Source organism: Catharus ustulatus, chromosome 2 (genome assembly GCF_009819885.2).
Source record: "Catharus ustulatus isolate bCatUst1 chromosome 2, bCatUst1.pri.v2, whole genome shotgun sequence".
NCBI lineage: Eukaryota > Metazoa > Chordata > Aves > Passeriformes > Turdidae > Catharus > Catharus ustulatus.
The window spans coordinates 107,229,113-107,247,216 of NC_046222.1; the positions used below are offsets into that span (position 1 = coordinate 107,229,113).

The 18,104-nt window shown below is 43.5% G+C and overlaps 1 protein-coding gene across 1 annotated transcript; it reads right to left on the reverse strand.

Annotated features, from left to right (window-relative positions):
- Positions 1-768: 768 nt before the first annotated feature.
- On the reverse strand, positions 769-16,544 carry ASB9 (ankyrin repeat and SOCS box containing 9). The gene is made up of 8 exons (XM_033053234.1): positions 16,103-16,544; positions 11,341-11,420; positions 10,098-10,205; positions 9,037-9,187; positions 8,331-8,465; positions 6,811-7,002; positions 3,516-3,682; positions 769-2,343 (listed from the first exon to the last, which is right to left on the reverse strand). Exons 1-7 carry the CDS (start codon positions 16,194-16,196, stop codon positions 3,558-3,560), a joined length of 885 nt encoding a protein of 294 aa, XP_032909125.1. The 5' UTR covers positions 16,197-16,544; the 3' UTR covers positions 769-2,343; positions 3,516-3,557.
- Positions 16,545-18,104: the final 1,560 nt, after the last annotated feature.

An 18,104-nucleotide genomic window follows, 5' to 3' on the forward strand; every position in this document is an offset into this window, starting at 1 on the left:
ATTGCATCAGACATATTTCAATAAAACAAAAGATCCTTGTCTTGCTTAAATCCATTGTTTTCTTTTGTTGAGGTGGTTTTAGTTCCACAGTTGCCCTAAGCAGCTCTCTATCCATCAGAAAAAACATCTTGTAAAGCAATTTGCTGGCTCTGCCCTCGCTCTTTGAGCTGGTCTTTGTGGGCAGGGACTCCTGGAGATGCCTTTAATGGAGAGGGAAGGACAGTGCTTCCACAGCTCCCCAGCCTGACAGTGTACCCAAGGGCACTGACAGACCCTGCTGGACTTCTGACCACACAGGGTCCTCCACACTCTCACTGCCAGTGAAGGGTTCCTGCTGTGTACAAACACACAACAGCACCAGAACATTGCATGTGCCTTTTGCTTAGTTGGCAGGAGAAATAAATTTATGCAAATCAGTTAAAATAAAAAACAAAAACAAAAACAAACTGAAGATAGTGACCATCTAAATTTACAACTTTTTCTGCTTTGTGGAATCTCTCTCTCTCCTTTTCACTAACACTGAAATGAACAAAGAAGGAATTTCATGAGTCCAGCTCTGTATTAAAACATCAAGAAAAGGCAAGATTTGAACAGTATGTGCATTTTAGTCTCATCTTTACTATAGATTTATTTGAAGGAAATATTCTGTTCACTATCTGCCTGCAGGTGGGATTGCAAGAAATTGGATTTCAAAACTCTGTAGTATCAGTCAATCCACAAAAATTAGGGCTATCATTTAAAAACTGAATGAAAACAAACTAACAAGCAAAAGAGTATAAATTATTTATTTCTGAAAAACATATTCTACAAAATCGTGGCTTAATACCATTAAACTGCTAATATAAAAATAGGAACAAATCTGATTAAATACATTCCTGACAATCATTTAAATCCTGCATTACATTTTGAACGGTTTTAAATATAGAAAAAAATCCAAATCTCACCTACAATGAGCTTATTCAGTTTGCATCTTGTACTTTTATGGTTTATAACTGGCTAAGTGTTGATGCATAAAGTTGCAATTCACCAGTGTTGACCACAATTTTTATGAAAATAAATAAGTAAACACACTGAGATGATACAAGCTGAGTATACAGAATTCATCCTAATTACACTTGGGCAGAGAAATTCAAGTAAACAGTCATACCATAAAATTTTCATAAGAAAAGCAAACTAGAAGCAACACCCTCACCTGATTCTCAGAGCAATTTCCTCCTGGTATAATCATTACTCCTGTAAACCCATTGGCTGAAGTTACAAAATAAGATGCCTAATGGCAAAAGTACATAAGGCAAAAAGTACATAAGATGCCTAAAGGCAAAACTAGTACGTACAAAAATGTTCTTCATCATCTACAATTTAATGGGATGTTTCTCCAGCTTTCCGTGTTACCAAGGCAGAGATTCTTCACACTTTAATGTCCAAAAGTGAAGCACTAGGTTTATTGTCCATTCCTTGCCTGATCAATGCAGATTCAGCTTAACCACGACACTGACTTTAGAAGAATATGCCTTTCCCATCCCAGACACCTGTTTTTATTCAACCTCTGTGAAGACAGATGTCTGCTTTCCTTCCTGGGCATGAGGGAAACCAGATAGAAGCCAGTTAATTTGTACATGGCTTAAATATGTGTGATGAATTGGATCAGATAAGTGACACACACCCAAGAGTCTCTATCACCAAAGGAGTTAGAGACCTAGCTGTGTTTGTCATTTTTGTCCCATTAGGGTACAATGTAGTGTCCCCAAACCCAACCAAACTGCTGTGTTTGGTCAGCACAAAGGAAACAAACCATCACACTGGATACCTATAGCCAGCAGTCATGTTGTGCAGACAAGGATTTGAATTGTGATTTATATCAAATACCAGCATCCAGGCAGCCTTGATCTCTCCTCTCTAACCTCCCACTTGCACATGGCACTGCTCACACTGGTGAGCACCAAAATCAGCTTTCACAGATTTGAAGGCTGCCAGTCTCTCCACTTGTGAGATGAGGACTCTATCTCTCATTGCTGGGGTCAGTGATGTCAGCATTTCTGCACTCCCAGCCCACTCTTATGGAGTCTCCACAGTGAAGTGAGAAAGGATCTCCAGAAGCACAGAAGTGCATGGGGTGAGGTGGCACCTTCAGCTCAGGGTGACAGGGCGGCCCCTCAGGGAGAGGAGCATGCTGCTGCTGCCCCCAGGTGATGCAGATCACTTTGGTTTAGAGCTCAAAAGGAAAGAGGGCAACGGGAAGAAGAGCTGGAGTCTCAGCATCCTTGCTCCCACATGTATCAGGAAGCTGATCTCCCAAGGAGAGAGTCACAAATGCACTTTGGTTTGTGGCAGCAGGACCCATTTCTGAAAGGGAAAGAAAAATGCCCAGTGTTAATGTTTAGCTGGAAATATTTGTTCTTATGACCAGTGAAATAAGAACTACATATGTTATACACTGAGTCAACTGCCCAGCAACTGAGTAGGGGGCAGTATTTGTCCACTGTTTTTCAATTTGGAATGGACTTTGATTTCATTGTTTGTTTTATGACCACACATATTAGAGGCATTATTATTACCACTATGCTAAATGCTATGAACGAGTTAGCAAGGAAAATATTTTTTATCCCCAGGAAAAATATTATCTCTAAATATTTTCTTGGGTGGAAAAGGGGTGTAGAAGCTGTTGTCTTTCTGATCAATGCTGAAAAATGCTTAAGAAATATACCTAATTTTCAGGGCAGAAAAGGGGAGCACTCAATGCCTGCTACTGATAGCCTGTTAGCCTGTGTCCTTGAAAAACAATGTACTACAAGGAGAAAATGGGTAGTTCTGAAGTGTAGCTCTCCTATGTCTCAAAGTATCAGGAGTAATTGCCTTTAATGGATGATTAAAAACTTTTGCCCCTCTATTATTGCAGCGTAGGGCGCTGCCATCAGCAGTGACCTATTTGCTGTCATGGCAGAGAGGCTTGTTTCAGATGCTGGCCTAAATGCAAATGATTGTTGGTTGGTCTGCAGTGTGGTACCCTTAGAAAATAAATAACTTCTGCCAGAGGGCCTTCCTTGCTTGGCAAGTGGGTTCAGCTGGGTTTCCTCCCCTCACTCGTGGTGTGTGGGCACAGCCTCACAAATGACAGGCACGTGAGCACTGCTTACAGAGAAAGATCTCTGGAGCTCTCTTGGGGTGATGTTCTCATGAGATGCTCTTACTGCTGGGCTGGGATACGTGTTTTCTTTGCAAGGGGTTGCCAACCACAAGACCTCTGAACCTGTGCCAGAGAATCAAGAGGTCTATTTTAAAATGTTACACTAATTTTCTGTGCTTTCAGGGGGTTCTCACATCACATTTCCAAGCTTCACCATGCAACCACACAGGATTGTTTCTTTCCAAGAGGACTTGGTGAGGGTGATGCAGTGAGGACTGAGCAAGTTGGTCAGTCCTGTGCTTCTTAGACCCAGGCTTTACTGGAGACCAAAAATTGCCATAAATTACCACTGCAAACACTGGCAACACTAGTGATGAAAAAGTCAACAAACCTTGCTGTGTTATTAAAGGCACCGTTTTGAACATGAAAAGGCTCAAATGTGTAGAAGGAAATGTTTCAGCTCATCTGGGAGGAGAAGTCCAGTTATTTTTTGATGCTGCTTGTATCCAAAGCACCTCCTGATGCACAGGCGGCACAGCTGCATCAAGGACAGTGGCCCTGGAGAAAGATCCAGGGAAAAGGTTACACACATGGCTTTATAATGCCAAGGCTATAACCCTGAAACAGCAGCTGTGCAGCCCACCCCCTGCAACCCACCTCTCACCAGGTTGTCACACTCAGCAGTGAAAAGTCAAACCTGCATCCCCCAAAGGACACCTGCCCACTTGCAGTCCAGTCCATGCCTAGTCACTCTGTCATTACTCAACTTGCATCAGCACCATCAGCCTTTCCTTTTCAGGCTGTACAAATGTTTGTGCTGTCTCAGAAGAGCTTATTGATGCTACTTTAAAAGGCCTTCCCTCTTCTCACTCCCCCAGTGAGATCAAAGTTTTCAGTCCACTGCTTCCTTGAGGCTATTTCATACCATTGATGAATACAAAGAAAAGAAACACTATATAGTTCTTTATTTAAACCTTCCAGGGTAACCAGTCCCATATTAATAGATGGGAGATGTGTTGAAGAATCTTTGTCACTTCATTAAAAAATGTAAGTATAATAACATTTTACACTTGTTTGGGTCACTTTCCTTTTCAGGAAGAGGAAGATCTGTGGAGTTTTACCTGCAGCACCTGCCAGTGTTCAGCCCTCCAGAGCACCGTTTGTGCAGCAATGACAAGTGTGCAGGGTGGCAGGGGCTGTGGGAGGGCAGGTCAGAAGATGGGCATCAGCGAGGGGGTTGGATGCAGGGAGTGGGGAGGACATGAGAAGGGACACTGCAGAAAGCAAGAGGGAGGTGAGGGAGCTGGAAAGGGACAGTCCAGGTGCCCTCCTTCCTGCAGAGCAAGGGAGGGAAGGGAGCCCGCAACAAAAATGCAGTGAGGTGGCAGCTTTGATCAGCTTTTGAGACTTCCCTTGTGCTGGACACCACATTTCCAGCAGCTCTGCAAGGCTGAAAGCTGCTGTGCTATCACAAGAGCCATGCAAAGGGCTGCACCCATCTGCTAGGAGCCAGCATATGAGTTGTTACCCTGTTCTTGGGTACAAAACAAGGCAAACTAATTAAACTATTGCAGTATCACACTGCACTTGTGCTTGGCTCTGATCCCACAGATAAATGCTCTGCCTGCAAACATCTCACTAAATAAACAAAAGCTTCCATTAAAAGAAAAAACAACCAAACCCAAAACATGAAGACTTATCAAAACACAAGCAGTGACACTACACTGGAAAATATTTTGCAAACACAGGCACGCTCTTAAAAAACACAGTATATTTTTGGAGCATTCACTAAATCTCCCACCCACACACAGCACTGTCCCTGAGATGTAAGCAGGGTATGGGATGGTCCAGCAGCATGGCGAACTGCTAGGAAGGGAACCAGCACATGCACTGGCCCTGCTCTGGGCTGGTCCTGGCAGGGTGAGTGGGTCAGCACAATCACCAGCTCATCTCTGGGGCCAAACAGCTCCCTGCAGCCTGCTGGCCATGGCTGCAGGGCTCCAGCAGCTGGGGTCTGGGGGCAGAGGAGCCTTGCATGGCAGCAGGGCAGGAGAGCAGCTCTTGCCCCACTCTCCTAGATCACAACTGCTCAGCCAGCCAACAAAGCCAGACATCAGCTGTCCATAGGCATGACCCCAGGCAGAGAAGGGCACGTTGGAGAACATCAGGAAAAAAACACTTTTCCACAGGAAAACTCCCTTCAAGCATTTATTGTTTCTGATTTTGATTGCTGGATTTCACTTAGAAAAGTTCCTCACTGCCCATGCTGTCAGCTCAGCCTGAGCAGTGTTTCCAGGCAGCTCCAAGGGGCGTGCCTGAAATGTTTTCCTATCTTAAACAAACAGGACACATGCAGTGCTACGGGAGTCAGGAATCGAATGCAGCAGGACTGGAACTCAAAAAGATCATTGCTCTGTGTGCCATAGATTAGGCTGGAAACTAAGTATCTGTTGCTCATGCACGACATGCACAGCACAGGTGTTTCCAAGCTACTTTCATGTTATTATTTTAAGCAGGGCCTGATTCATCATTTTGTCATTCCAATTTTACCTGACTGTAAATATTTCTATGGCAACAATCTCATCAACATTTAACTGGCATGGACTCCACCATCACCAATTTGTTTAAAACAATGAAAATCAGACTATTTAGTAATATTTACAGCTTTGCTGGCTGAATGAGAAAATCTCAGGAAGAAGACAAATACAAAAATAAGTAGACACTAGAGAGCTTATTCTAATTTCCCTCAATAATAATAAGTAACACTTCTCTCCATATTTCATTAAAGATTTCATAACCAATAAAATACAATAAATTTACCTAGAACTATTTAATTTACAAGCAAAAAATAGACTCTTCTTAAAATTTAAGTTTATGGATTGGTACTTTGACACTGTTATTATTCATATAAAACTGGTCTTTAGAGAAATCTAGTGTATAAATGAATATAAATATATCATTCTATATATCATTCCTGTGCAATTTTCCCTAACGTCCAAAAAAAAAATCACATAGTCTTTCATTTTAAAGATATTTTTGCATCTATGTAAAACTTGGCCCAAGAATAAAAATAAAGGACAAAGAATTAGAAAACAAGTTCTTCAATAAATTTCTTTTTTAGTATTGCATGCATTAAAATGTTTAGGGTTGCAAATCTTCATTTATGCATTTGTGCTGAGATGCACAAACCTGAACATCTACTGTATAACCAGAGATCCCAAACCTCATGCTCACTACCTAGCCCCAATTCCCATCAGAGGCGATTTGCTGCCTGCATTTGTCAGCATACTACAAAGAACACTCCTGGGTCTACTGCTGTCTGACACAAGGGAACTGAGAGATTCTCACTAAATTCAAAGTTTTAGGTAATGAGAAAAACTACCATCAATTTCTAAGAAGTCTTTTGCTCATTTATTCTTATTTTGCTTATTTTGCATTATATGGCAAGCTCTATATGATTGCTTCCTGATGCAGGGGATTCAAAATCTGGAGGTGCAGCATGGGTTATTTTTCTTTCCATTATCATTGTTAGTTCACCACTATATTCTGGCACTTGAACAATGTCCCTATATCAGCAAATGGAGGCAAGCTCAGTTATTCCCAGTTTTCTAGTGCTAGCAGCCTGGAATAGCACAGCCATGTGCAACTCTGTGTGGATTTTCCCTAAAACAAGTTCTAAGGGGCACCTTCTCTCTGCAGGAACAGTTGGCCCACGGGGCAGCCAGGTGGGACCAGTTCCACTGGCCTCTTGTTTTCAGCATTCTTCACCCAAACATCTGCTCCAAAGTTCATCAGCAGCTTCACCAGCTCCACACTGCAGTTCCTGGCAGCTGTGTGCAGAGGGGAGTCCAGGCCCTTGCCGCTGTTCACATTCGCTCCTGAGCAACAAGAGGGGCAAAGAACAATGAAAAGAACAATGCCTACACAGCAGCCTAATTTCATTTACTGTACTAGCTGCTGTTTCTCTGAATGACACAAATGCTGCAGCCTGCACCAAGAGCTGGACTCCTTTACACTGGGGCTTGGTGCTACAGCACAAGCACAGCTCTCGCTGCCTGAGGAGCGGGGCTGACTCAGAAAATGTTCACAAGGAATGGTGTGTGAGGAAGTCCTTCACTCACAGCCGAGCCCATGGATATCTTGAAGCAAGACAAAGGTGTAGTTCCACCTATGGCCCACCTCTGCTTCCCATCCCTTGAAATAAACACAGGATTTCAACATGTTCTGTACTGAGGGCTTAAGCTGGTGGGATTTCCAAATGCCAGAGTATCAGTTAGGGAAAAAGCGCAAGGATGGAAAAGTTCTGGAAGTCCTTGGTAGAAGAGGGCATAGGCATCCCTGATGGGAGCTCCCCCACTCATTACCCTGGATTAATGGCTCCTAAAACACCCTAAGAAAGGTGAGCTGCAGAACTAATTCAAAATTATGATGTTTTTATAGTACACATTCCCATATACAGGAGGCAGTAGAAAAAAAATAGTAGAAAAAAAAATAGTTGCCAAATATTTAATATTTAGATTAATTTTTGACTTCTTCCCAAAAGAGGTCATTGCACTAAACAGTGACCTACATAAAAGGTGACATATATGATTTTTGCTTGTTTTTCTAAAGTAGCTTTGTTGGTCCATCATTTTTGTACCAGCTATATGGCTACTTCAGGTTACATGGCCCCTTTGTACTAGTGTAGATAATAGGAAATGGTTTTGTGTAATTATCCAAGCATTTAGACTTACAGCTAGATTTGTGTGATGCAAAGGATATAGTGCTGAACCTTCTGTGTTGGAATTGTCTCAAACTTTTAATGAAATCATTGGAAATTAAAACATTTTTGCAGAAATACCATGTAAAGTGGCTGAGTCAACTTTTCTGGGTAAAGAGGAGGTAAAAAAATTTAAAAATTAAATTTCTTCCTGTCCACTTCAAATAACTGCAGTATCACATGCAGTGGAAGGGATAGCTTGTCCCAGGCACAATCAGCCATATGAAATGCAGGATCACCCATCATTTTGCTGGAAGCTATCAAGCTGAATTCTTTGGTCAAGAAAACCCTGATCACCCTGCTACCACATTTAGCCAGGGCTGCTATCAGGAGTGAAACATCTCCTGCTACCAACGCAGAAGCTCCTCTAAATCTCTTATACAAAGATAATACAAAGAGAGATGCTGCAGGAAACAAAAGTACACCATTCTTCATTTCTGTTTTTACCTGACTCGAGCAGCTTCTTGGCACAGTTCAGTTGCTGGTTCTCACATGCTACATAAAGAGGAGTACCCAGGTGCTTGATGTTGTGATCTATATTTACCCCACGAGACGCAAGGAGTTCGACACATTGCACATGACCTTAAAAGGGATAAAGGAAGAGTCAACTCACAGATCAGACTTTTTTTTGTTCCCAACAAATTCTCTGTTGCAGCAGTGTAGTTTGGCAAAGAGTCAATGTTTTATCAAGAGGTGGTGGTGTAATACTTTCATCCACTCCAATGGATCCAGCCAGCAAAACAGGAGCTGAAAAGCCACATTCAGCAAAACAGGCTAAAGCCTCACAGGCTAAAGCCCTCATATTTTATCTGACTCATTTCACATGCCCACTGAAGAAGAGATTAACCACTCCATGTTTCTCTCTACTCCTTTAGAAGACAGCCAGATATCTCCCTCAAATGTCCACACTGTAGGCAGCTGACTTGGACAATGCATTCCCTTCCAGGTGTCACGAGGTGAATTCAGAGGATCTGACAGCTGAGCTGACCTGCCCTTGATGAGCAACAGGGGTGGTAAAAACTGCACCCTCAGGATGAGACCAATCAGCAAGTCATTTTACACAACCCAAACTAAGAAAATTATCTTCTTTATGTCTCTCCTCCACTTTAACATGCTGCTAGCGACATGGAAAGGAGGGCTGATGTGGGGTTACCTCTCTTAGCAGCTTCGTGGATGGGGGATGCCAGGTCACAGGGAGGTTGTAGGTTGGCTCCATGCTCCAGCAGTAAATTCAAGCAGGCCACACTGCCACTGACACAAGTGTTGAACAGTGGTGTGTGCCAGTCAACAGTCACTCCATTCACCTGGAGGAAAATAACACAATCCAGCAAGTTTTTTTGTCCTCTCAGTATTTCAGAATTGATGACAACTAATTGGTTTCTCAGCAGAAAAGAGGATTTTTGGTATTTTTTATTTCATTCCATGCCAAAACTCCCCAGTGCTTCTAAAGACTACAACTTTTCATTAAAACAATCTTTTTTTTTTAATTGCCCCCAAGTCTCTCCTACTGAAAAAAAGCTAAATAAAAAAAAATCTTCAGGACTACTCCAGGGTCTCTCAGTAGTTACCAAGCTAAATGTATCACCATTTCTCAGTTATATTAGCTGAAATAGAGCTACCCATAGTCCTCCCCTGAAACAGTTCATTTTTGGCTGAAAGTGTGCAGCCCTTTCTTGTTTTTAAATTATTTTTTAAAATTTTAAACTGAAAGGTAATATCTGGTAAGGTAATGTATGTATGAATTAATTTTCTTATTCATTATAATTTTGACATTAGCTTGAGAAATAGTGGCTATGAGACACCATTTCACCATTTTACTTGCATCTTGTTTCCATTTTCTTCCCATTTTATTGTCAGTTGATCCTAACATTCCTATCCTCTACTCAACACTCTGCATATTGCTACAATAAGATTAATGTGTGCATAAAATAAAACACAGCCTTAACTGCTGCAGCATTGTAAACACTTTGCAAGATGAAGTTCCCCTTGTTCTTGTGAAAGATGAGAACATTTCATCCTCATCTAAAGAACAATAATAACTGCTGCTTATATCTGTGCTTTTTGGATTGCTTTATTAGGAAGTGCATATCATAAGTACCTTAAGCAGAGCTGAGGACAGAGTGTAAATCTCAGAGATACTCTGCCATGACATCACGTAGCATTAAAGTGTGGTAATACAACATACTAACACCAGAGACAGTGGTCTGTACCCACCTGAGCACCATGTTTTAACAGGACACTGGCACAGGCAGCATGGCCCCCTAGGCAGGCTTCATGGAGAGGAGACACCTGGTCTGCTGTTACAAGATTGACATCATTCCCCTGATAAGACAATGGAAAACACCATTACAACCAACTACTAAACCCCCATACAAAACCCAACAATTAAAAAAACCCCAACCTTCTTTAAAAGCTTTATGTAACTAGACCTTCCTCAACTGCCTGGAGCTATTCACCTCAAAAACTAAGCAGATGAAGGGGATGAAGGGGGTGAAGAGGCTGTGATGTTTTGGCTGGAGTGGATACTGGCCCAGTGTACCTGAGGTCATGCTTTGCACACACTGAAAACCAGCACTGAAAGCTTAGTGGACTGTCCAGTGGGACAATGCATCCTTGTTAGGAACTCAGTGTGATTTGGTTCCTACTACACTGTAGATAGTAAAATCTGAAGTAAAAGAAAATTATGAAAGTTCCTGCTAGAGCTCTTGGCAGGGTCACGACTGCTGCCTTTTTCTATCACTGCTCAAGCCTTCCGACCTTCTGCCCACTGAGTCTGTGGTTGGTTGACTGGGTTGAGCCCTGAAATGCTCTTGAAGTATTTTCTGCTCTTTGCCTCGAGGCAGCCACTGAAGGAAACATTGGTTGGATTCTACAAGATCTTTTGTTTCCAGATCTTGGTGCTTCAGAAGACTAAGCTGGAAGAGTCTCCAATGCTCCTTCCCTTTCCATCAACTCCTGCACAAGTTAAACCCAGGGATTTTGAAGAAACAAAGTGGTGAGGTTCAGTAATTATTTCTACCTATCCCTGACCTTCTGGAGTGGGACCAGGGCCCTGGGTTACACTCAGGCAGTTCAGAAACAAATGTCTGGGTGACTGAATTGAAGCCTCAACCAGACCCAGAGCTAGCCCTCAGCTGGGGCACCAAAATTTGCTCACAGGCACACACAGGAGCTGCAGAGGAGCTGCCCTTGGCCTTCCAGAGATCCCAGTGATCAGGGTCCCATTATCTCTGCCAGTTAACATCACCCAGGAGAGTTCAGTACATCATCAAATTAGTGCACAAAGCTCGTGCTGGGCAATGAACTGATTGTAGAGAAAGAAGCCTGTTGCATGCAGATTTCACTGTGGCCTGGTTAACATGATTTTCTCACCCTGGAAGTTTCAGAGTAGAACACAGACTGCATTCATCTACTGAACAAACCCTGCAGAGACCACATGAAGCCAGTGGAGAGGTACCTGTTCAATGAGCTTCTTCAGAGAGAGCAGGCGCCCATGGATAGAGGCCTCATGTAAAGGGGACCAGTCTGAAACAAAGTCTGTATAAAAACAAAGACAGGAAAAAGGCTAAAAATTCTATTTCACTAGCATACTTTACTTCAACTGTGTGACCTCCCTTCTACTTTGTTTGAGCTGCCAAGATTTCTTTGGCCAGATGCTGTGAGGGAGACAGACAAGATGGTTTCTCTCTGGGTGCATTTTTAACTCATCCCATGTTTGCACTGCACAGCTGTGTTCCCCTTCAGAAGACAGGAGAGGGATTTGCAGAACATCACCTGGCTCTGGCTGAGCTTGTCCCTCTCTCTCTCAATTATTTCCAGGGCCTTTTCCCCACCTCCCACAAACTTATTACATTTTATCAATTATCTCAAAAGGAATATGTCTTGAAGGTTTTGGCTGATCAGTCATTTACCCCTGCTCAGAGCTGGACTAGAGTCAACATCACTTGGCAAGAGAAGGGACCAAAGTACAAGCAGGCAAATTGTGCTACCTGTTGATTCAGTCTTTCGTTTTCCAGTTTGGTGGAGGGTGCATTTCAAGTCACAGCTGTGTTCTTTGCATTGTTGAAACCACAAAGTGAGGTACAGCACAGATGTATACTGTGCAAATATTAATAGATGGAGATCTTCAGTATTACAGATTTCACGGCTCAGAGCCAACTGACAGCAATAATCCCTCTGGGAGATATTTACATCCCAGCATTCAAAACCCAGTGTCTGCTCTATGTCAATGCCCCAGGTTCCCCTGGGAGGGAAGGGAAGCCTTTACAGAGAGCACTTCACATAACTTCCCATGGAAAGACACTTTGCTGCTCTCTGGAGATTTCCCACTCTCTTCCACTGACTACAGAGAATTCCCCAGTGACCAAGCTGCTGGCTGAGTCGCTGAAGTTCTCAGGAGCTATAATAGAGCACATGCATGGAATGGAATCTTTAACAGCAGGAAGTCTGCCTTCAGCAAAAAACCCTAATAAGTCACTATAATTCTTTAAAAGAGTGTTTACACACAAGCTGATGATCATAAAGGTTTTAAATGAAAATAAGGTATATTTAGACCAAACATAAAAATGAGGTGGTGAAATAATGGAGCAGGCAGCCTAGAGAGGTGGTAGATATCCCATTCCTGGAAAGATTCAAAGTCAAGTTGGATGAGGCTCTGAGCAACCTAGTCCAGGGGAAGATGTTCCTGATCACTGCAGAGGTGTTGGACTAGACAACCTTTAAAGGTCCCTTCCAATTTAAACCTGGCTATGAGCCTATGAATTAGCTTTTACAGAAGTTTGTATTCTTTGTTATTATCATTATTTGAGCTCAGCCTGCTTCCTTCTATGTTCCATGGGCTGCATCCCACAACAGTCACAGTTTCATTAGGTTCCCAAACATCCTTCAGCTCTAGCAAATGGACAGCCAGTTCTGGAAGCTGTGGTTCTGGTTCATGAGGACAGCAAAAATAGGCTGCAACTATTAAAGTACAGAATTATTAACTGACTAAAACAGCTTGCGTGTCAAATTGATGCTTATCTGACTGTGCTGTTATTCTTGTTGATCCTGCTTATGTTACAGTCAGTTGTGTTTCCAGGGTACGTAAAAAGCTTTTCCCCATTTAGAAACTAATGCCATTGCCTAAATTGCAGGAGTTGTAAGGGAAGTATGTTTATAGAAATTCCAAAAATCTAGATTGAAGTACCAGTTTTTTGAGCTGCAACTTGAACTTTTTTTGGCCACACAAATATTGGCAGGTGTTTGTGCCTGTCCTAACCTGTGCATTGTTCCAACTTGTTATACCATCATGTCAGAATTCTGGTTACTAAGAGGAATATATCCACGTGTGGATTTTATCCATTTAGTCCTCACTTGAGAAAAGACAGATTTCTATGGAAACTCTAAAAAGAGCCAGACCAGCCATCTGTGGACTGGCCATTAGCTTGCAATTTTCCAGTCTTAACAGTTAATGAAAAGAATGACCATATCAGCATCAAAAAGAAATGTCAGTGAAAAACAAAAGAGATATGTGCTAACATGTAATCTATCTGGGGGTTGTGTAACTGAGAGAAACTGAGAGTTTTATCCTAGGTGGAAGTGGAGTCCTTTGGAGCCCTATGGAGTCCATCACACCAGGCTTGGATACCTTGGGAAGAGCAGTATTAAAGGCCTGAGTGATGACTAATTGCAATGGCATAATTCCAGATCTGCTGCCATGAACTGCACAGCCCCAGGCTGATGTCTCTCCTGCCCTATCACCATCTCCAGCAAACACCTCTAACCTGAAATAATGCCAGGGAGGCAAGCCCCCTGGAAGGGATGGCAAATTTCCCCAGTTTCTTGACCTAGGGCATCACCTTCTGGCAAATAACAACATTTCTCTTTTCTGCCTGCTCCAGGCTGGAACTTGTGTTTCTTGCCTGGGAGAGGAGAAAGGCAACAGTGGATTTCCATGTTTCACTGCCTTCTTTTGCATTTCACAGGAGGCACACTGTCAGAATATAAAAAATCTGTATTGTATTTGATTAACCTAAGCAAATGTCAGTTCCGGGGCTTTCAAAATCCTGAACTAGTGACTTTCGTGAATGTGCTCAAAATACTGCCCACCAGAGCTGCATGTGAAGCAGCAAGGCTGGGGTATGTGGGGGACACAGCTGTGTTCACTGTATGTACCACCACTGCAACAAGGATTCCTGAATTGTCAAAAATATGTACAACTGCTCTTTCACAAAGAAACAAGATAATTTGTCCAAATTTGAAATTTACCCACACCTTAGTCCACAGGGAGGCTGCATCAGACCCCAGTAGTTCAGCATACAGGCAAATCCCACTGGCTTTCAGCAGCTTTGGGTCACCTAGCTCCCCTTCCACTGCAGCAAACTCCAGCCAGCCCAGAGGTTACAAATTAAACCTCTGGTCATATTTGACTGCATTGCCACCACTCAGGCACATGACACTGGCAGGGTGGTGTGTGCAGAAAAAGCCTTATAGCAATAACCATGCACACATGCAAATTCTGACTGCTCCCTGTGCACAACGGAGCTCTCTCAGGATCTTTCTAGAGCACTGGTTTTTGTGGTAAAGCAACTTTTTCCAACCTCTGACCATGTGAGGACATTGCACCCTCTGTGCCTGTCCCCGGGCTGGTTTCCTTCCATGCCTCTCACACAGTGCAGCTTGAAAGGGGCTCTGGAGTTCTTCCAGTGCAGGTATGCTCTTGCATTCATATTTGCAGATACAAAATATTAATACATTATACAGAACAGTATTACAAATGGTATTTTTCATACTCAAAGGCTGTCCCTTAAAGCTTGTGATATAGATAGCCTGAGCCAAATACATTCCCCCTGGAAATTGCCAGCAGAGCTTACTGACTCTGCTAAGGAACAGGCAGACACAAAAGGAATGGACTAAACTTTGATTTTCAAAGGACCATATGATCTGTGTCCAGCACTGTGCCCTGTGGGATTCTCTCCTTCCACCTCCATTTTTCTGGAGCTCATTTCCAGTGTGGACTGGTTCTATTCACACTGTTGATAATATCACTGTGCCTTCCCTCTCACCCCGGCCCCAGGCTGTACATACGTGACACACACAAGGACAGGCAGACTATACTGCAGATAGACTGGTCAGCCTTACATTTTGGTTTTATGGCCTTAATTTTAAATTTGGTACTAATGGAAAAATCCTGAGCAGCCCAGGAAAGGAATAAGGACAGCATAAAGTCACATTTTTTGAATTTACCTCATTCCCTCTACACCCACTGTTAGATGAAGGAGTAAGTTCACAGAAACAGAACTACATGGAACACATCCAGCTAAGGATATGAAGTTAAAATACTTGTCTTTTTTTTACCATGTCTTATTTTCAATGGCTCTGGGCCAGACACAGAGCAATGACCAGACTGAAGCCATTTGTGTAATGCCATTGCAGAAGAACCCAGTAGGCTCAACCCAAATAACACTTAGCTCTGTTCATTCTTAAGACAAGGGGAAAGCATGAAAGATACAGGAAAAAAAGTAAAAAGAAGAAGAAAGAGAAGACAAAAATGAAAAGCAAAAATTAAAATTAAAATAATTAAAAGGAAGGAGAAAATAAAGAAAGAAAGTAAGGAGAAAGGGAATAAAAAGAAAGAAGAAGAAAAAGAAGGAAAGAAAAAGAAAAAGAAAAAAGAAAAAGAAAAAAGAAAAAGAAAAAGAAAAAAGAAAAAGAAAAAGAAAAAAGAAAAAGAAAAAAGAAAAAGAAAAAGAAAAAAGAAAAAGAAATAAGAAAAAGAAAAAGCAAAAAGAAAGGAAAAAAATAAAAAGAAAAAGAAAAAGAAAAAAATTGAGCCAGTGCTGAGCTTCCTGCTGGCACTAACTTAAGTCTAACATGCCACATTTCAACTTATTTTTCAGTGAGCCGCGGTCTGAGTGCTGCATTTGTTTGCCTGCACAAAGTGCAGTACAAAATCAACCACTCTTTTCTATGACACAAAAAACCAAACCAACCAAAAATTTCAGTATCAAACAGAACTAGCTTTTAGATGTCCCCTCAGAAGTAGAAAAGGTGTTTTGTGGGCCGGCTGAGGGGCTGCTGAAGCAGGAGCCGGGAGCAGCAGCAGCAGTGCAGCAGCAGCAGTGCAGCAGCAGCAGTGCAGCAGCAGCAGTGCAGCAGCAGCAGTAGTGCAGCCGTGCAGCAGCAGCAGCAGTGCAGCCGTGCCGGCACTGAGCCTCTGGCCGGGCAGGAGCGCCACTTACCCCTCATCAGCGTGCTCGATGGAGACGCTGCAGACGCCCGGCCTCCAGCTCCCTGCCATTTGCTGGCATTTTGATTTGTTCTCTCATCGCCCATCTCAGCCCTGTCTGCCCGGCCGCTGCTTTTTCACTCTGTGGTTGGTTTCCAGAGTTCAAATTCCATGGTTCCCGGAGAGCCCCCAGCGGCAGGAGCGATCCCAGGCACAGGCTCCGCACGCATCGGCACCGCCCGGGACGCGCTGCCGGCAGCTCCCCGTGCACCGACCCGAGTGCCTGGGCTGGGCTTTAACTACACTGCTCCGGGCTGCCCTGCTCGGCAGCCAGCGATCCGGCCAAGCGAGAGATGGGCCTGATGTCACATCCTCTCCAACGCGACGCCCAATCGGGGCGCCCGCCGTTCTTTTTCATCGGGAAGGAAATTCTTAGTTTGCCAAAAAAACAAGACAGAAAGAGCCAGTTCAACTCGTTGAGCAAACTCTGCCTGCAGGGGATGGGCAGGGAGAGCCCGCAGAGCCACGGGCAGGCACAGCTGTGCCCCGATACCCGGCCTGGGGGCTGAGCTGGGCTGGGCTGGGCTGGGCTGTGTTCTGTTCGGCTGGGCTGTGGCACGGCGGGGCTGGGGTGCTGCTGCTGCTGCTGCCCGCTCTGAACTTTGCTACCCGGTTCTGGGCAGTGCTCCTGCTGCCCGGCTCTGAACTCTGGTGCCCGGCTCTGGGCAGTGCACCTGCCCGGCTCTGAACTTTGCTACCCGGTTCCGAACTCTGCTCCTGTCCGTCTCTGAACTCTGCTGCCCGGCTCTGGGTGCTCCTGCCCGGCTCTGAGCGCTCCTGCCCGGCTTCTGGGCAGTGCTCCTACCCGGCTCCGAGCGCTGCCGGTCCCGCACACACCGCACCGCATCTCTGCGGAGCCTGGAGAGGAAACCGCAGCGGGGCTCGCGTCCCTTTGCCCTGCTCAGCTGAGTTCACCGAGTCACAATCACACCTGCAGTTTTCTACCAAAACAGAGTGTTTTTATTTTTAAGCAATTTCTCAGGCTAACCAAACCATCACAGACCAAACAGCATTTTAAAAAAGAAAATAAATAAATAAAATCATCATTACTTTTTTAAAGGTGGACCTCTGCCTCATTTCTCTGGGTCTGTTTTCCAAAAGTTCTGTTCCCAGAGATCATCTCCATTTACATTATTTTCTTTCCCAATTTACTATCTTTAGAGGCACAAAATCCTTTCTCTGTTGCTGAAAACTTGCCCATTTGTGTATAAGAGCAAGTAGGCAGAACTTCCATGCAAATTCTAAACCGTATAATGTTTTTCTTTTTTTTTTCCTGTATGGCTATTAGACCAAAATTTTTGTATTTGGGGATTCAAAGTTATTAATACTAGTCTAATTCTGATCCTAACTCAGCTGAGCCTAAGAAACTTGATTTTAATTTTATTTCTCTCTGTAATGTACACAAGAGATCTGGAATCATATTTAGGGTTGCTTTGGCCACATCTTTAAAAATAATAATTTATATTTAAAGAGGCAAACAGCAGCTGAACATCATCCACAAACCTTGCCAGCAGGGAACCTGTGACAGCAACCTGAGCACAGGTGAGGACAGGGCCAGCCCTTTCCATGGCCTCCCATGCTGCAGGCAGACTGACACTTTGATCTGCTTGGAAATTACATTTGTGTCCTAGTCATTTCCACACTAAAACTGTTATGGGAAAAATGTGTAAACGGAGAAAGTGACGTATGGAAGTATTGTTTCTGAGGATGGAATGAAAAAACAATTTTTCCCCTTTAGTGTTTCTTGAATTTAGAGGTTAGGTTGCCACTTCTTGCACATGGTCATATGTCTAACAGATCTAGTACTAACAACTGCTTTTTTTCCTGTGGGGAGGTTTATGTGGGAGGATAGTTTGTAAGGACCGTGCAGGAGGCAATCTTTCCCAATGAATTACAGCTGCACTGATTGCTGAGTGGAAACAGCCTTGCTGCTGAGTGAGGATGGGAGTTATAAA